General features: G+C 49.2%; 1 protein-coding gene across 2 annotated transcripts in view; it reads left to right on the top strand.

The window, feature by feature from the left end:
* The window catches only part of TBX5 (T-box transcription factor 5), a 45,431-nt gene that overhangs the window by 13,178 nt on the left and 12,089 nt on the right, over positions 1-20,164 (top strand). For both annotated transcript variants that reach the window (XM_063173304.1, XM_063173303.1), the window contains exons 5-7: positions 797-944; positions 3,129-3,281; positions 11,713-11,804. In XM_063173304.1, coding sequence (XP_063029374.1) covers positions 797-944; positions 3,129-3,281; positions 11,713-11,804 — 393 coding nt within the window. The remainder of the gene's footprint in view (positions 1-796; positions 945-3,128; positions 3,282-11,712; positions 11,805-20,164) is intronic.

Raw genomic sequence — 20,164 nt, 5'->3', positions numbered from 1 at the left:
GGAAGGGAGAGAGGGGGAGCAGGAGCCCCAAAAGGAGATGGATGGGAGGGAGCAGGAGCCCCAGGAGAGGATGGCTGGGAGCAGGAGCCCACGGGAGGGGACAGACGGGGAACAGGAGCCCCAGGAAGGGACAGACGGGGAGCAGGAGCCCACGGGAGAGGATAGGAAGGGAGCGGGAGCCCCAGGAGGGGACAGATGGGGAGCAGGAGCCCCAAAAGGGGATGTCTGGGAGTAGGAACACCAAGAGGGGACAGATGAGGAGCAGGAGCCCCAAAAGGGGATGCACGGGAGCAGGAGCCCTAGGAAGGGACAGACGCCCCAAGAGGGGATGGATAGGGGAGCAGGAACACCAGGAAGGGACGGACGGGGAGCAGGAGCCCTAAGAGGGGACGGACGGGGAGCAGGAGCCCTAGGAAGGGACAGACGCCCCAAGAGGGGATGGATAGGGGAGCAGGAGCCCACAAGAGGGGCCTGAAGGGAGTAGGAACCCTAGGAAGGGACGGACGGGGACCAGGAGCCCCAGGAGGGGATGGATGGGGGAGCAGGAACACCAGGAAGGGACGGACGGGGAGCAGGAGCCCCAGGAGGGGATGGCGGCGAACAGGAGCCCCAAAAGGGGACTGAAGGGAGCAGGAGCCCACGGGAGGGGACCGACGGGAGTAGGAGCCCCAGGAAAGGATGGCCGGGGAGCAGGAGCCCACGGGAGGGGACTGAAGGGAACAGGAAGGTACCGAAGGGGGCAGGAGCCCACGGGCCGTCCCCAGGAGGCCGCAGCCCAGCCCCGTGTCCCCCGCAGGTCGGTGACAGGCAAGGCAGAGCCGGCCATGCCCGGCAGGCTGTACGTGCACCCCGACTCCCCCGCCACCGGAGCGCACTGGATGAGGCAGCTGGTTTCCTTCCAGAAGCTCAAACTCACCAACAACCACCTGGATCCCTTCGGACACGTAAGTGCCGCGGCTGGGACAAGGGCACCGCGCTGTCCCCTGCCACCGAGGCCGTGCCAGTGTCACCCACCCTCAAACCCAGGCTGCTGGGGGGTTATTCTCACCTGGGAGAGCGGGGTGAACCCCACTGAGGACCCCCCAGAAATAAAAGCCTTAAATAAAGCAAAAAAACCCCCTTAAATTTCGTGGGAATTGATGGCAGACCCCCGGGGCCTGGAGTTGGTGAGTGGGTGAAACTCTCCCGGCTTCACTGAGAATTTGGTCACTCGGATTTTAATCACATGGGGAGTCCCCAATCGTTAAAATCCACCCGGGAATTTGCCTAACAGGTAAAATCAATCAGGCATAATTAGCGGAGGAAATAGGACCTAAAACGATGTGGATCCTCGATCAGGAAGTAAAAAAAAAAAAAAAAAAAAAAAAAAAAAAAAGAAAGGAAAAAGGAAAAGTAACAATAATTAAGGACAATTAGAGAAATTGAAGTCCCGCTAGAACTTCTTGGGCATTAAAAAAGTCTTTGTGAGACTCGTGGGGCCGTGAAAATTTGTGTGAATTCTGCAGCCAGGAACAGCCCTCCTTCGAAGGTCTCCAAAGATGCGAGTTCCTCTGAGCAAATATATATGAATAAAATATATATGTGTGTATATATATATAAAATATATAATTGAACGAATATGTGACTCCAGACCCCGCCAGCCCTTTCCAAGAGCAGATTTTTCTCCAGTCTCGTTTCAACACTTCAGTTTCATTTTTTCCAAGCTGTTTTATTTTCCTTCTTCTTCGCTTTTAAATGATAAATTTTGTGCTATTAAATCCTCGCCCACGTGGTCGCCAAGAAGTGAGAGGGCTTTAGGGGAGAGAGGAGCCAGCAGAGTCCCGAGCCCACCCCAAAGCTGAGCATCATTTACAAGCGCTACTTTGCACCTCCATTTGCGGGGCTTGATTTCCTTGTTCTTTTTATAATTCGAATTTTTCTTTTGATAATTCGAATTTCATTTTCATTCTAATGGAGCTGCTGCAGAAGGGGTTTGCAGGGGCTGCTTCCCAGGGATCAGGAATTTTCCTGCGGGAGCAGGGAGGGAAGCAGCGCAGCCAGGGGAACCCATCCCAGCCCCGGGGGTGCTTTTGGGGATCCGGGGGGGGATCCGGCCCCGGGGGGAAGGGGCCAGGCATCCCCGCTGGGAACAGGCGGCTCTGGGGAAAAAGTCCCTCCAAACAAACCCAAGACGCTGAAGGAACAATGAGGGACTTCAGAGGAGGAGCTGCGCCAGGAGCCTCTCAATTAGAGTCGCTGTAATGAAATTAAAAACCATTAGATCGTTCACCGTTGATGTCTACGACTTTCCTGGATGTCAAAGCAATTTGCTTAAACCCCCGGGACGGGGGAGGCGGCGGCGGGACGCGCTGCGTCTCGCTGTCGCCAGGGTCCGGCAGTCATTATCGGGCCCGAGCGGCCCCCCGCCGGCCCCCATCCTCCCCCGGGATTAACCCGGTACCGAGCAGGGCCCGCTCTTCATCTGGAACCCCCCGCAGCCCCTGCCGGCCCCGCCACCGTCCTGTGCGGGAGAGATGGCCCTAAATCCCCAAATCCCCCCCAGCTCTCCTCCTTCGCCCTTTCTGCACTCTTTACCCTCCCTGAGATGGGATGGGGGTGTTGAGATGCCCGCATTGCCCCCAGTGCGTGTTGGGGGAGCAGCTTTGGCCCCTCAGGGGTTTGTGTGGGGGCAGCAGGTGAGGAAGCGCCTTTGACAGCACCTCCCGGCCCTACTGGGCTCCCGGGCGTGCCCACCATTTATTACTCGCGAATTTTCTCCTCGAGAAAATCTCCCGAGTTTCTGGGGAGATCCGTGCCCCTACCCAGCACCTCCATCTGCCCTTCGAAGGGGCTCCTGAAAAGAGCCAACATTTTGGGGAAGGGGCTCCTGAAAAGGGCCAACATTTTGGGGAAGGGGCTCCTGAAAAGGGCAAACATTCTGGGGAAGGGGCTCCTGAAAAGAGCAAACATTGTGGGGAAGGGGCTCCTGAAAAGGGCAAACATTCTGGGGAAGGGGCTCCTGAAAAGAGCAAACATTGTGGGGAAGGGGCTGCGGGTTCCTGTTGGTGTGTGTCCTTCTCCTCCAGCCCTGCGCCGTGCTGTGCCCCCTCCATTCCCACGGGATGTCCTCTCCTTCTCCCCCTGCCCAGATCATCCTGAACTCCATGCACAAGTACCAGCCCCGGCTCCACATCGTGAAAGCGGACGAGAACAACGGCTTCGGCTCCAAGAACACCGCCTTTTGCACCCACGTCTTCCCGGAGACCGCCTTCATCGCCGTCACCTCCTACCAAAACCACAAGGTGAGGGGCTGGGCCGGCCCCCGCCCCGCAAACCGCATCCCGCTCTTCCCTCTTCCTGAGACACTCAGCCCCTCTTCCCTCCCTGCTTCTTCTTTCACCCCTTCTTTTTCATTCTCCTTTTTATTTTCTTCCTCCCTTCTCTTTTTTCTTTCCTTTCCTCTCCTTTCCCCCTCCTTTTTCCTCTCCTTTCCCCTTCTCCACTTCCTTTCCCCCTTCCTTTTCTTCTTCTTGTCTCCTTGTCCTTTCTTCTCCTACTCTCTCCTCCCTGTCCTTTTCCTTTCCTTCTTTCTTTCTCTTCCCCTTTCTTTCCTCTCCTTGTCCCCTTGTCTTTTCTCCTTTTCCTGTCCTTCTTTTTCCTCTCCTTGTCCCCTTGTTTTTCCTCTCCTTGTCCCCTTGTCCTTTCTCCTTTTCCTTTCCTTCCTTCTTCTTTCCCTTTCTCTCCTTGTCCCCTTCTTTTTCCTCTCCTTGTCCCCTTGTCCTTTCTCCTTTTCCTTTTTTTCTTTTTCCTCTCTTTCTCCCCTTGTCCTTTCTCCTTTTCCTTTCCTTTCTCCTTTCTCTTCCCCTTTCTTTCCTCTCCTTGTCTCCTTCTTCTGCCCCCCATGTCTTTCCTCCCTTTCCTTTCTTGTTTCTTTCCCTTTCTTTCCTTGTCCCCTTTTTTTCCTCTCCTTGTCCTTTCCTCTCCCTCTCCCATTTTCCTCCTCCCTTCCCCTTTCCCCTCTCCCATCCCATCCCATCCCCTCTGTTATTCCTGGCCGCGCAAAGCATCCAAAGCCAGGCTCGGGGCGAGCCGGGGAGGGGGGAATGAGCTCACCAGGATGCTTTGCTCACACGGAGACATCCAACCGAGGAAGTTTGCTTTATCTTCCCCCCTCGCCGTGGGTCAAAGGCTCCTAATCTGGAGGAGGGAGCCGGGCGCTGATAACCCGGCTGCCCACGGGGGCTGCGGGCTCGGCAGCCGGGAGGCCCGGCCAGGAAAGGGAGGCTCAGCCCCGAGATCAGCAAACAAAGCACGAGAATAACGGGATGGGTTCGTCTTGTGCTGGCTTGGGTGGAATAAGGGTTTTCTTGGTGCTGTCGCTGCCCCTCTGTGAGGAGCCCGCTGCTTCCCCATCCAGCAGGGAGGAGGAGGAGGAAGGCTGAGTGTTGAAGGCAGGGTGGTTCTCCACAGATGAATCTTTCACCAACTGTCCCTTGCCACAGCCCCATGAAAACTCAATTTCTCTCAGCAAAACAGCAAATTCCTCTCCCAATCACATGAAAAGCATTTACTATAAACTTGTATTACAGGCAGGTAGGATGGCTCCCTTGTACCCCATAGAATAATTGTTTCTCAAACAGAGAAAAGTCATTTAGCACCCCAAAGAAATCCTGGATGCTTTCCTGGAAATGCAGGTTCCTAAAGTTGTGTGAAATGATTGCATTTCCTCCATCCATCAGCTGACCAGCAAGCTGGGCTGGAGAAGAAAGTGTGTTCCACCATAACTAGGGAGAAAGGAAAATACTTCCCTGCCCTTTAAAATAGGAGCTGCTGGCACGGCTGGGACAAGCAAACCCAATCCAAATTGAGTCTTTGCCAAATTATGCCTTAAATTATAACTCCACTGTGGATGCTATAAAATCAAGTTTAACTTCTGCTTGATGGATTTGCAGAAAGAATATAATATTAATAGAAGTGGGAGTTAATAAAACAGGACACACTGCCTGCTTTAAAGGCATTTCCCGAGCAGAAAACAGACGTGAATGGAGCTCCTCTCCTTTGAAGAAAAACGGGGCTGGTTTATAGGAAAAGAAATGATCATGCAAATAAAACTAAAGCAAAGCAGGAACATGTAAGTACAGTAGTTTGGGAAAACTGCCATGCTAGGAGGAGCAGGAATATTTGATTGTAAATCAGCAACATCTGTTTGATAAGAAATGACATCTGTGTATCTGACACAGGCAGGAATCCCCACAGACACACCAGGACACATTTTACACACCCCTGACACGTTTTACAGGCTCTGACATCCCTCTGCCCCCTGACACACACATTCCTCCCTGTGCCGCATAGAATCAGGGGGTGAACAGGGGAAGAGGGGCTGGAGCCCCAAGATAAAATCCCAATTGGGAAACATAGAGCCATAAAAATAAACCAGGGGATGATCTTCCCTAAATGGCATCTCCCTGCAGGGAAGGGAATAAAAGCTGGAGCTCACCCCAGTGCAGACAGGGAATGATATTGGGGGTGATGCAAATGCCAAGGAGAAACATCTCCCAGCTGAGGTGGGTGAATTGGGGTTTCTTCCCCCAGCTGAAACCTGAGCTCAGCTTTCACAGCTGAGAGGTTGCTTGGAAAACCAGATTTTGCTCTTGTAACACAGGCTGCATTCCTCCTGCCATAGAGGATGGCAGTCCCCAACGTGTGGGTCATCCCCAGCTCTTGCTGATTTTTTTTCCCACTTTTCTCTCTCACCTGTAGCTCATCCCTCATGCAATCTTTCCCATCCATCCCACCCAGGCTCTGACATATTTTAAACACCCATGTATTTTACACACACACATTCATCCCTCCATGGGGTTTACGTTTCAAGAGCTCTGTTAGAGCTGAATTCTATTACAGAATGAATTGTGTGACTCACCCCAAAATGCATGTGAGTCCATGCTTACACAGCTTATAGAAATACCTGCCTGCTTCCAGATAGGTCAATTTATTTCAAGAGCACAGCTGCAATCCCAATGTAGGGCTTGTGCTTATTTCCCCTGATATTTTAGACAGCCTGCAAAGATATTTAAGCACCCTGGGATCTCCCTCTCCTCAGCCCTACTCCCCAAAAAGAGGCTTAAGCTATGAAGAGAGTTTTGGTGAAGTTTTCAGGGTGGTTGTCAGCAGCTCCATTGGTCACCTCCCCCCTCTCTGCTACCCTTGAAAACACCCCAGAAATACTGAGGTGTTAAAAAAGGTCACATGCACATTTCATTTCCTTGCCATTTACACAATGGCTGCTTGCAATCAGGTCGATTCCCAAATATTAACTTTCCCTGCAGTTAAGCACCATTTTGCTGTAGCTGAAATCATTGTGTTGCTGGCTCATATTTATTAGGTATGAGCTCTCTGCTTAGGACCAGGAAATGAACCTAATAGACAGAAATAATTAAGGTTCTCCCCTCACGAGGGTTCTTTCAAAAGCAAGAATTCACAACAATTATTCTCATTAATTTTTACAACCTACTTTCCCCCTTAGCTGGGCTTGGGCTTTATATTGGTTCCCCCCCCTCAGGATATCCGGTTTTATGCTGATTTTTTTTTCCCCACCCTAAGTTATTTAACATTCTTGGTAGCCAAAATTCTTTTAAGGAAATGTTAGCCCTGGGTGGGATGTTCCAAGCACCCAGAAATGCTGGGAGGAGCAGGGCAGGGCATGGCCAAAGACTGGATTCACTGCCAGGTATCTGGTGGGATTTCTGAATACAGACGTTCATCCTTCCCCTAAAAAGGGGAGGAAAAAGGAGAAGGAAGGAAAGAAAAAGACCAGGGAGGAAAAAGGAGAAGGAAGGAAAGAAAAAGACCCAGTGCTAAAATCGTGCTGGTGAGTCAGCTGGTGCCCCACTCTGGGGTTCTGGAGAGCTGGTGTCCCCTCTGAGCATGTGGCTTCTTGTCACTGTCCTTGAGGGCTGGAGGTGAGCAGGTCCTTGGGTGTGCGTGTTTCCTCCTGAGAGCTCCATTTCCCCTCTCTCAGGTTGCAGGTGCCACCTCCACCCCTTCTGCAGAGGCCACCAGTGTGGTGGCCAGGCTGGCATCTCATGGGGCTCTCCCTGCCCTGCCTGGGGTCACTGTCCCTGTGCTTCTCCATCTGGCTGGCAAGAGGGGCCAGCTCCTCTCCTTACCCAGGGCAGACTCCTCTCCAAAGAGGGGTCCCCCAAGTGCTGGGAGAGACAGAGCTCCCTGGGGCTAAGCAAGGTGACACCAAGGAGCTCCTCTTCATCACCAGCCCCGGTGGCTTCTGTGCAGCCCTGGGGCACCTGAGGATGGCAGGGAGCTGCTGCTCTCCCTGACCCTCTGTGGGGCTCTTCATGATCCTTCCTGCTGTTCCAGGCCTTGGTGGGACAGTGCTGCCTTCCAGGGGTCTCATGTCCTTCACAGCTCTGGGTGAGCCAGTCTTGTCTCCTTCTGTCCCAGTCTTGTCTCCTTCTGTCCCCAGCCTTGTCCCCTTCTGTCCCCAGTCTTGTCCATGCTCCCTGCCAGCCCTGGGATGGGGTGCTCAGCCAGCCCTGAGCCCCTGGACTCTTTTGGTCCTCAAAGCAGCCCCTCTCCTCAAGCTTGGCCAAGACTCCCTCTGGATCTGGCATCCATCCTGCCTGCAGACTCCTCTCCTTCCCGCAGAACTCTGTGCCAGGTCTCTGTTCCTGTCCTTGTGTCCCAGTTCAGGCAGCTCCCAGCTCCTCAGTGAGCACCTCTGTGTCACCCCAGCACCTCCCAGCAGCCTCCCAGTCCCTCCCATTTTCTTCACTGCTTTGGGTTCAGCATCTTCTCCCCTCTGCCAGCAACTCCCCCCTCCCTTCTCCTGGGGCTGAGTCCCAGCTCCTCTGCCTGGCCCAGGTGTCCCTGGGCTCAGCAGCCACCTTGGCTCCATCTGTTTCTCTCCTTGGTTCCCACCTGGGCCATGTGAGAGCCTGGCAGAGAAGTCTCTGTGCTCTGCAGCTCCTGTGGCTGCCAGCACTGCCAGCTCCAGGTCCCTCTGTGCCACCCTGAGCAGGACCATGGCCACCTGCAGGCCAGGGAGAACTGGATCCCATGGAGAGGGGAGCTCCATGAGTGCTCTGCACCTCTCAAGGGTAAGCACCTGCACCTCTTCATCACTAAATGGGGATTTTTTTCCCCCCCCCCTCCAATCAGTTTTAAGTTCTCCAAGTAGACCTGAGTGAGAACTCAGAAATTCAGGATCCATATTCCTTGCAGAGCATTCTTTTTCCAAAATGCCCAACCTTTCTTGGTTTCAGAAGAGCCCGAAAAGATCAGGGTGAAGTGTCTTCCCTTAGCTTAAGTGCTTAAAAAAAAAGAAGTTAATAGCAAAATATGTAAATAAAATAGAGTCCAGAGCATCTGGTGTGGAGCACATCACCCCTAACAAGGTTCTAACTTTGTTACAACTTCTAAACTGAGAAACAATTGAGAAAAATCTCATCATGGCAAGTTTTTGATAAAAAGTAATACAAAATGGTAGTTTTTAATTTGGCCATATTCATGAGCCCTTAGGCACAAATCCCATATAAATACATGCCTGTGGAAAAGGAAAAAGAAGTAAAGCAGAGAGACCTAACTCCATGCAAAGCTAAATTTTGCCATGCTGGAGCTGAGGATGCTGGTGGGAAGGTCTCAGCAGAAGAGCTTTGTGGCCAATTAGCCCAGAGAAAGGAGTGCAGGGGAGCAGCCCAGGGATTCCTTTGGGATTCCCAATTCCACTGGGAACTGTCACTTCCCATTAAAGTGAGGATGAGCCCGTAGGTCAGACAAGCCCTGGAAAGTGGAAATCTGGGAGGCTTCACCCTGCAAAGCTCTGCTCTGCAAGGGTCTGTGGCAGCTTCAGAACCAGGGAAACTTTGCTGTCAGTAACAAATACCCAAACAAAGCCCTTCAGTTTTATTGAACCTGTGCTGTACAATTCAGCCCTGGGCACTCTGTCTTAATGACCTCTCAGGACGTTGTATTTTGTTTTATTTTTCATGAGGTAATTGTCATTTGACTTTCTGACAGCTTTTCTCCCCCCCTGCCCCCCCACCCCGTGAGTTATAGTCAATTAAACTCAGTTTTGCTGTGGCAAAGCTGATCCAGAAGAAGGTTATTTCCACCCCTGAGTTTGCTTTTCCACCTCTGGAATAGTTTGGAAGTCAGGTAAAAGAGTGGCCAAATGAAATATCTTCCACAGGTTGTTTGCTCAAGCAGGGATTCACCAACTTTTTCTCTGTTTTCTAGTTTGTTGTGTACAGTTTTGTTAAATCTGGCTTGGGCTCTCCTGGCTTTGTGGTGGTGGATGCCATGAGTTGTCACCTAGGGAAACTTTGTTCTGGGAGCTCCAATCCATCTGAATGACACCAAAGGTCTGAGAATGAATTCTAAATCTTTAGTCCCTGGTTTTTAGGCGCCTTCAATCCAGCAGATCCTTAATTTTAAGGAGGCTGAAGTTGGCAGTGATTCTCTTGGGGCTTTTGGCCACCAGCATCAACACCTTTGCTTGTAAGTGTGTTCCTGGTATGGATTAGGGGATTTTTAAATCACCAGATTTGCAATATTGAGGTTCCATTTTGATATTTTCGCTGCTATTTTGTGGGTCATTAAAACCTTGAAGAATCAAATGGGGCATTCAACTGAGGGGTTTAAATGAGGGGCTGGAGCACTGCTGGCTCCTCCTGCAGTGACCAGAGTGCACTGGGGACCTGTGAAGGCACTGCCACCCACCCCAGAGCCCTCTGGCAGTCCCCATGTCCCTCCCTTGATTCCAGCAGGGAGCTGAGGCTCCCAGTGCAGGCGCCTTGGTTAAAATGCCTTCGGTCAGGTTGGGATGAATCCGGCCCTTTGTGCCTTTGTGTGCTGGTGCCAATCCTGTAAATCCTCACTCACTGAAGGACTTCACTTATGCGAGGAAATATTGCCATTGGGGTCGGCAAGGGAGGACAACTCCTACATTTACAGGGCTTCAGGAACATTCAAAATGTTGAATAATGCCTATTATTCATTCTAGAAGAGTCACCACCTTCAAACCGATAGGCAGTTGCTTTGCAAAATACGCAGCTGGTTGTGTAATAATTCAGGGCTTTTAATTACAAAACACACCTCTGTTTTATTGCTAGAGAATGGCTCAACTGGCAAATTGACCCCAAAAGATTGTTTGTTTACCCTTCTCTTTGAAATCTGAAATGAGGGACAAAAAAAAAAAGTGCCAAAAGTGCCAAGGGCTTGTTTATGTGCTGAAGTATGGTCCTGATTTAATGGGAATGCCTGGGGAGATAAGTGTAAGTGTGGTGGGGGGCTCTGGGAGAAGTTTGGGGCTGAATGAGGCAAAAAATGGCAAATAAACAAGTGGCTCTTGGAAAAAAATATGCAAAAAGACAAGAAAAGAGCAAAATAATCTGATTGTGCATACACCTGGCGAGGTTTGCTATTGACACTGGGCGAGCCAGATTTTCCTCTCTGGATTTTGGCAGGGAGGTGGGCCTGGTTGTTTGTGCTTGACTCTGTGAGCATGAACCTCTCTCTGTTCTCCCTGCCTTGATCCTGAGCCCTTTCCTTCCCCTTGGCCAGCTCTCAATGGGAAGGAAGGATGGGGTTTCCATAAAACATGGTCAGAGCATGAAGCTCCTCCAGTGCAAAATGAGGTTGTCTTTCCTCCTGGGCAAGGGTCTCTCCTGATTCCTTGCTGAGAGCTCAGACTGCCAGGCAGGGATGGAGAAAAGAGTGGAAAAAAAGGAAATTTCCCCTCTTCTGCCCAAATTTTGGGGCTTTGCAGCAATATCACACCTGGTCCAGACTCAGCCCTCTTCTGCCAAGGCACCAAAGCATTTGCATGAGATTTGGCATGGCAGAGGGAGTTTTTACAAAATCCACAGGGCAGCTGAGGGTGTTGCTGGTCCACAATGAATATTGGCTTAGATGACAAGCCCTGCTCACCAAAACCCTCAGGAAAAGTAGTGCAGGAGGGATTGAACCTGTTGGAGCAGCACAGTGTTGGGTAAGGGCATGGTCTGTCTAGAAGCTGCTTTAAATGTTAAATTTAGATGTTTTAAGAGGGCCAAAGTTGAGTTTGAAGGGATTAATCTGTCTAAAATTTAGACTCTCACTTAGTGAGCAAACTGGAAGCGATGGGGAGACAAAAGATCCTCCAGGGTTTGATGGTCCCAGGTGAAGTTGCCCTCAAAGAAATTTAGGTAATGAGTCCATGAATTGCTGCCAGCTGTGGGGCAGGATGGCAGATGCAGAGCATCTGGAGCACATTCAGCTGGTCTGAAACACCCAAAGGGTGAGATTCCCTGGGCCAGGAGAGAGGGTGCGGGGTCTGAGAGGGGAGGTTTTGGTCTTGTCTTGTGCATTGATGAGAAAATACTTGTTGGGATTTGTTCAGACCTAACTTCCATCCCTGGTCCTTGGAGCAGTGAAGCCCTTTCTGTCCCAACAACAAAATGAAACTCTCAGAAAGCAGATTTTCTCCAGAGAAAAATGTGTGTGAGCAGTCTCACATGTTAGTTATGGGACAAGGCTGGGAGAAGCGAGAGGCTGTTGACAGGAGATATTTTTGCTGTGGAGCATTCCAGGAAAGGCCCATCTGGAGTGGTCAGTGCCTGAGCTGAGGGATGACTGGAGTTCCTGCAAGCTGTGTTTTCCATCCCATCCCACCTGTGTTTAATAACCTCTGTCCCCTCTGTCCCTGGCCATGACCCTGCTGCGTTTCCTCCCTTTCAGATCACCCAGCTGAAGATTGAGAACAACCCCTTCGCCAAAGGCTTCCGTGGCAGCGATGACATGGAGCTCCACAGAATGTCCAGGATGCAGAGGTAACGTGTGCCACCCTCATGGGGACCCTCACCAGAGCCACCTGGGCCTTGCTTGGCACGTCCCTGAGCCAGGACATGGTGCCTCGGCATCTGCATGGGTGTTCTACGTCAGGTTGCTGAAATATTCCCAGGACATGGGGCCAAAATCCTGGACCTTCTGCTCCCACCTGAATTGCTGGGTGGCAGAGGCAGGAGCTCACTTGTGGGATGCTGTCTTGGCCACGGGGACTTTGCATTTCTTTCAGACTTGTCCCCATCCAGAACACCCTTTAGTTTTGTACTAAACTCTCCTCTCCGAGGCTGCACGTGGACTTAGACCCATTAAAAACTTGGAGAAGCTCTGGCCACCAGTGTTCCTTTCTCCCAGGTGACAGTGCTTTAAAGACAAAGCTCCCAGCCTTGTTTTGGGAGTAGGGTTTTTAAGCCTGCTCCAGCTGCCTCTGGAGGTGGTGCTGGAGAGTCCTGTGCTGTGTTGTTGCTGGCTTTGGAGGGGCTTTGGCAGGAGGGGAGTGTTTGCCTGCTCAATTCTGGATGTGCAGAGCAGCAGCAGAGGTGTGGTGGCTTCAGGTTGAAGAAGGGAAGGTTAGAAAATGTTGGGATCTCCAGGGCCAGGTGGCTGAGGAGGCCTTTCAGAATCTCGGGTTTGGCTGCAAGTACTTAAGCTGAAAAGCAAGCCTAAATCTTGTTTGAAAATCCTGTTTAATGTCCTTTTCTAAATGTCAGGCCCTGCTGGTAATTAACTTCGTGCTTTTCCCTTCACTTGGAACTTTCTCCATGTGTCAAGCTGCTTCCTGGTGCAAATGTTTTGCAGGAATGGTGCCATACCCACGATCCTAGCTAAGACAGATGGAGATTCTCAACAGAGCATTTTCCAGGAGGGGAGGAGCCACTCAGATCCTTTATCCTCTGGCTCCTGCTGGAGGGACCTGCTTTGGGACCTTGTGATGGGAGGGTTTTTCCCACTGCCCACCCAGGAGCCAGCTGTAGGTGGTCACTTCTGCTTGTTGTAGTTGATGATGTGAGTGTGGCTCTCCATAGCCAGGAAAATTGTGCTGTCAGGCACCAAATAATTCCTGCAATCCTGCAAAGACACCTGGCACCCACCCAAACTGGGCAAATGTCCTCCTGTGTACAAACATGTTCAGACTCAGCCCCAGAAAAGCCAAGATAGATGTATAAAAAAGGTATAGGCAGCACTTAATCTGCTCCATCCAAATAATCTCTGTGGGCTCCTGAATGTGCCCTGTGTTCCCTGCCTGCCCTTTCCAACAGATCCTGGCAGGATCTGTCAATATTTATTTATTTATGGTGGCACTACCCCTTGAAATAGCTCCCCCCACCCCGTGCCAGTCTCCCAGCTTCTACTGCAACTTGAGTGATGATGTGTTCTCCCCCCTGCCAATATTCTTTTTGCTGCCAAACCACCCTTTCATTACAGCAACTGGAAAGATTTGAAGGTTTGGATTCAAGGGTTTTTTTTTTTTTTTTTTTTTTGGAGCAGGAGGGAGGAGGTGGAACAGGGAGGACTCTTAGGAAGGGCTCAGTGCCATGTGAAGAGCATGGCATCAAGCCACACTGAGCCCGTGCTAAAAATTGATTGGCATTTTTATGCAGGGGCTGCGGTCGCTGATGCAGGGAACAGAAACCCTTGGAATATATAAATACACCCACTCAGCGCTGGAAGGGTTAAAATCCTTGCCTTTACTGGATAATTTCTGATGTTCATTTTAATAACTTAGCAGAGGAATGGCTGTGTGCCTTTACAAAGGTGGCATTTTTTTTAAGGGAGGGCAGGATAAGATGATTATAGTAAAATAAAGACCCATTCAAGGTTGCAAATATGTGCCCACCTTTGTGGGTTTTTTATGTAGATATATGAATATATTCAAAATTATATATGAAAATACATAAAATCAGTTATATATATAAATAAAGTGTAGCTATAAAAAATAGGTTGTGTCTGTGAGATAAAGAACCATTCAGGATTGAGAATGTTGCAGAACTATGCCCTGCCTTTTGTGGGTTTATATAGATTTAACATATAAATATATATTAAAATGTAATTAAATTTATATTTTATATATTTTAATATATAAATGTATGTTTATGATGTTGTTTCCCAGTGATGGACCAGTCTATCCTGGTCTTAGGGGAATGATGTCCATTTATGCCCTTGGAGAATATGGTGGGATGCATTTTTAGTGCTATTCCTTCATTATGAAAAAGTATCTGGAAAACCCCCACATTTTTTAACAGTTCAGAGCCTTTTGTACCAGAAACTGCTGACCTGACATTCATTCACCATGGCTTTGAGTCCATCCCTCTCCATGGCTTTTTCCTTTCCAGGGCCTCCCGTGTTGGTTTTTTCCTCTTATTTCCCAGAAAGATGGTGATAAATCTGTCCAGGTAGAACTTCATTCAGGAGAGGATTTCACTAAAAAAGAGGAGCCACAAGCTCCAGAGAGATCCAAATTCCAGTGAATGTTCATTTTCCTCCCGCTGCCTTTCTTTCCTGAAGCACAAGAGGTGCCTTCAGCAGCCTCTTTGGTAGATTGGACCCTCTGGGAAGGGGAGGTTCTTCAAAGCTTTCAATTTTCTGAGCATGAAGTTGAATTTTTTATTTTCTTGATTAGGGGAAAAAAACCCAAAACATTTCAAAGGAAGGAAAATGCATAGAGGGATGTGAGTTTTACTGCATGTGTGGGTCTGGAGCACTGTGAGGGAGCAATTCTGGTCAACCCTGTAGCCAATTCTTGCTGCTCATCTGCAGCTCCCATTGTCTGTGGTGGTTCTTATGGGGGCTGAGGAGCTTCTGGTAGTCTGGTTATTTTGTAATTTAATTAATTTTGTAAATTAATGCAGTTCAACCCTTGAAGCTTCTGTTGGGAAGGCTTTTGAGGGGGGTGATGATGCCATGAAATGGTGGCTCTTGGCTCCTTGGATGGGTACTCTGAGCCCTTGAAAAGTGACAAAAAAATCCAGAATGCTGCATAGGACAGGGAAGAGTGACAGCACAGTCTGACGTCATGGCTGTGTTTTCTCTGTCAGGGATCACGAGCCAGTTTGCTGCCTCTGGCATTGATCCACAGCAATCTTCTTGGCTCCAAAGGAATTATTCCAGAGATTCCCATGTGTCATTGAGAGCAGAAACAGGGCCCAGGCACTGAGGACACAAAATCAGCTCCATGAGTCAGAGCCAGTGTGACAGAGATGACAGTGCATTTTGGGGTGCCAGCAGAAGAAATGGATGAGCTCTGGTGTTCCCTGGCATTCCAGCATCCTGTTGGACTGGTGGGCATCAGGCTGAGTCAAGCATACCAGTTTTGGTCTGCTGAAAACCACCTCATTCTTCTTGTGTCCTCTCACTGCATCTTTAATCCACTTCCATTTCCCAGGTTCCGTCACTGAAATCTCCCAGGGGGTCACCCTCTGTCTGAAACGTTTTCAGTGTGAGCTTTGGCATTATAACATCTGCTGGGGAGGGGAAGATTTCCTCCAGCACACATCCCCCAGGAAATATTCCTGATCCTGGTTGAAATGTGTTCTGCAGAATTTAACAGAATTCAGGTGAAATCCAAAGGGAAGCCGGGCAGACCCCACTTATTCACAGCTTTTTTGAAGTGAGAAAGCCACTCAAGAAACACAGGGTAGCTGCAGTTTCTGTCCCTGATCTTCCTCTGGGGATCTGAGCAGCAGGGTTTGATCAGCAGCAGCTCAGCCCAGCATGAAGGGATGAGGGGCTGCCTCTGGCCCATATCCATTCTCCAGCTCCTCTTGTGTTCCTCTTACTCCAGCATCTTTTTCTGGAGAAATTTATCTTTTTATTTCTGCTAATGAGAGCTCTTGGTCTCCACCTGGTTCTTTCCACTGCTGGTTCTTGGGTTGGTTGCAGAGATGGCTTTGGGCTGCACTGCTCAGAGGAGTTGCTAACAGGCCACAGGATCACCATGGAAGGATTTGGATTGGAGGGACCTTAAAGACCATCTCATCCCGCCCCTGCCATGGCAGGGACACCTTCACCATCCCATGTGGCTCCAAGCCCTGTCCAGCCTGGCCTTGGACACTTTCAGGTGCACCCACAGCTCCTCTGGGCACCCTGTGCCAGGGCCTCACCACCCTCACAGGGGTGGATTTTTTTCAAATATCCCATCTAAACCTATTCTCTCATTGTGAAGCCATTTCCCCTTTTCCTGTCACTCCAGGCCCTTGTAAACAGTCTCTCTCCAGCTCTCTTGTAGGTCACCCTGGAACCTTCTCTTTTGCAGAGACAATTTCCAATCTCAGCTCTCCCAGCAGAGCTGCTCCATCCCTCTGACCGCCCTGGTGCCTCCTGGATTTGCTCCAGCAGCTCCAGGTCCTCCCTGTGCTGGGCCCAGGGCTGGGGCTGCTCTGCAGGTGGGGTCTCACCTGAGCAGGGCACAGCCCTGCCTTGCCCTGCTGTCCATGATGCTGGGGAGGCAACCCAGGACATGGGAGGTTTTTTGGGTGCTGGGGTGTGTCCAGCTCTCCCCCACCAGCATTCCCAATCCCTTCTCCCCAGGGCTGCTCCATCATTTCATCCCCAGCCTGGACTGATCCTGGGGTTGCCCCAGCACAGCACCAGCACTGGGCCTTGTTCAGCTGCCTGAGATTCCCATCCCAACCCAGGGATCTTGGAGCCCCTCAGGTCCTGGCAGGAAGGTCAGGACATCTGCTGTGTTAGAGGAGAATGGGGCACTGAATAGATTCCCATGTTCCTCAGTGGATATTTTGGTTTGTGCTGCTGCACACCCAGGTGTTACTCTCTGTTAAACATGACAAAAGGGGGTCGTGTTTAATCAGAGGCTGAGACTGCAGGAAGTCCTCAGTAATTCCTCTCCTACCATTTCCTTTCCTGCTCTAGCTTATCCCCTTCCAGACAGCCTCTTGAGAGTGGTTCAATTTTATTTCAATATTCTGGAAATCAGCTGAAACGAATGCACACTAACAACTGGGTTTGGGTTTTGATTTTTATCCCTGGGAGATGATCTGTTTATTCCAGACACTTTTCCCCACTTCTTCCTTTTGTCTGTTATGGCTGACTTCCACTCCTTCCCTCCTCTTGAGCCTCAGCAGGAAGGACAACAATTGGTGGCCTGGGAGCTATAAACCCCAAAGCCATTGAGTTGTGTTTGCACATCTGGAATTGGGGGTTGATTCTGTGCTGGGTAGAGGGGACAGCACTGATGGGGTGACAAATATTTGTCCTTTTGTTGGGACTGCCCAAGGAGGAAATCTCCTGGAAATTTGGAAAGAATGGAGAAGAATCCCTGTGTTCATCCTTGGGTCAGGTTTTGGACTAAGATTTGATATTGTGAACAAGATGTAGACAGTTCAGGGATTTCCAAGGCTGCTGTAAAAACATGGAAAGGAAATCCTTTCCCATGTCATGGTTCACCTTGACCTCCAACAGATCCTTGGGATCTGATATTTAATAAGTCTTTTGAAGCCTTGTTGCCATGAGCTACAGCAGCTCTGGAAAGCCTTGAGGTATCCAATGTTTTCTTGCAGAAATATCAGGACCATCTTCTAGAATAACTTGTTTAGGGCCAGGAGGGGTTGGATACTTCAATGCAGGAGCTTCCTGATTCTAAACTGTGGACTTTTGAAGAGGTTTTTAACAAGGTTTTTGTCTGGCAGCTTCATTTGCTATGCCTTAGCTGGTACATCAGGAAACTTCAGGTCTGTACATGAAAATACACGGAAAATTATTATTCTTTTAGAGTGTAGTAATAAGCAAGAAAGTGAACTGGATGTTGCTCTTTGCAGGTCTGTTGTTAGTAATTTGTAGTGGCCAACAAGTTTTCTGGTTCTGATATTGCAAAATCATCTTCTATTTGCTCCTTTGAATTCTTTGCTGGCCTTGAGTTTGTGGCAGGAGTGATTTTACAGAACTCTTGAGTCTGTCGTGGTGAGAGCATCACTTGGCCAGGGAAAGGGGAAGTTGTCATGAGAGAAAATGAGAGTGAGTTTCTAATTGCACCTGGCAGAGGTGGAATTTGAGATTTGGGATTTCAGGAGGGATTCACTTGTCAGGCCTGATCTGTGGGGTGGGAGTTCTCTGAGGAATTTGAAGTGGAATGTGGGTGCTGCTGGGAAGTTCTGCAGAGCTGCTGTCCAGCCCTGTGGATTTGGGGAACCTCTGGCCAGGTAGGAGGCAAGAACAGAGCCCAGACTTTGATTTTGATCAAAAATACTTTGATTTTTGTTAAAACTTGGGAAAAGAAATCATGGATGATGTCCAAGCGTATTTACGAATACACTTCAGTACCAATACACTTGGACGTCATCCATGATTTCTTTTCCCAAGTTTTAACAAAAACCAAAATATTACACAGCACTTTTTCTGCTTCTTCCTGTCCCCTTCTGCTATTTTAATATAGTAACTAAATATTAGTTATTAGCCTCCAACAGACTTTAAATAGACCAGGGATGGGTTTTTTCCTTGGAAATTCTTTTCCCAATCAATTAAAAAAAATTCTTTTAGTTTTGCAATTTTTAATGCAAAAATGAAAATAGCCTATTAACACCCCATGTAAAACTAATATTTTGGCCCAGAAGCATCAACACCCTCATCCTTGCTATGTGAACAATTTCCTACATTGCTTAAGTCAAGATTTAATACATTTTTCCCCTCTTCTTACTTCACTACAGGGTTTTTTTTGGATAGCACAATTTCTGGATATGACAGAAACCTTTCATTCTATTAAACTATAGCTCAGGATGATAATCACTATTTTAGGAATAGTGACCTTAAGGAAAAAAAAATTTGATCCATTTCAGTTTGCCCTTCAGTCTTTAAAAATTATAGGTGTGCACTCTACATGCTGAGTGGGCTCAGGAAAAAATAGAAATATTAAATATTTTGAGATGATTGCTGCTTTAGAAGATACTAAGGATTTATTTCAGCTCAGCTCCTGTAAGGAAGGATATGTAGAATTATAGAGATAGCAGACTTTATGAATTGAAAAGAAAGAGAATATTTTGGATATTTGTGAGACTATTTGGATATTTAGTGAGAAAACACTTCCCTTCTCCTCCAGTAGCTGATTTTTTGGCAAAAATAGTGCCCAACATGTTTTGACTGAAATGGAAATATTTCAGTCTGGAGAGAAGTTATTGCGATACCTCCCGGGAACTGCTGTTTGCAAACTTGGTGACTCCAACCTGTTCTCTCTCCTGAGGGACTCCCAGCTCCTGCTGTATCCCCCAGAGCACCACAGTCCTCTCTTCTGGCCATGGAGATCCTCCTGTTCCCTGGGAAATTCTGGAAGGAATCTGGAGCCCAACACCTCTGTGCTCTGGCACTTGGGGTTCAAGTATTGCTGGTGCAGACAAACAGCTCCTGCTTGGCCTGAAAGGAGCTGAGCTTCCCCTTGGCCACCAGGAGGAATTCCTTCACTGGAAGGGTGGTCAGGCCTTGGAATGGGATGCCCATGGAGGTGGTGGAGTCTCCATCCCCGGAGGTGCCCAAGGAATGACTGGATGTGGCACCCAGTGCTCTGGTTTAGTTGGCAATGTGTTGATCAGAGGTTGAACTTGACCTTGGAGGTCTCTTCTGACCTTCATGATTCTAAGGAAATAGTTTTTGATCAAGAAATGAAAGCCCTAATCAGGTTGTTCATTTTTTCCTGCTCTCAGTTCTCCATTGCTTTGGGTGAGAAGTATCTGGGGTGGGGATGGCTCCCCAGTGTTTGTGTGGGGCTTGGCACAGTGAGAGCATGATCTTTATGGGGTCCCACTGAGAATTTATGGTCAGAAACCCCCATGGAGATCACATTCCAAAGAGACCTTTGGAAAGGGTCATGGAATCACTGAGGAAAACACCTCTAGGATTGCATCCAGATTTACCCACTTTGGCCAAAGCTATCAGTGAAAGATGTTCCTAAGTGTCACATGGCCTGGTATCATGCCATGAGATGTCCCTTTCTCCTCCACTGGAGCTCTTAGGTTCCTACTGGGAAACAAACCAAAGCTCTGTCATTTTTTGGGAATTGGATGTTGGTTGTGTGAGGCTAAGAGAGATGAACCCAGCCAATCCATGCAGCCTCTCCTCAGGAAGGAGAGCCAAGGGCATGTCCAGGAGTCGCCTCCTTGCAGGCCCTCTCCTTGGAAGGGAAACAAGGTGGGGATGTGGCTTAGGGATGTTCTGTTGGTACAATTTTCATTGAGGATCACGGTGTGAAGGTGGAACAGGCAACTCAAAACTATCACCAGGGAGGGCTGGGAGATCCCTTAGAACCCAGAAGATCTGAGGGTCATCCCTGAGGTTTGGTGGCCACAGGTCTTGACCTTCCCCAGAAGCCACCAAAGCTGTGCTCCAGCTAAATCTCCTGGTGGGG

The sequence above is a fragment of the Melospiza melodia genome, chromosome 20, assembly GCF_035770615.1.
Source record: "Melospiza melodia melodia isolate bMelMel2 chromosome 20, bMelMel2.pri, whole genome shotgun sequence".
Classification (NCBI taxonomy): Eukaryota; Metazoa; Chordata; class Aves; order Passeriformes; family Passerellidae; genus Melospiza; species Melospiza melodia.
The sequence above is the reverse complement of the archived record's forward strand: the minus strand, read 5'-3'. Positions and strand labels throughout refer to the sequence as shown.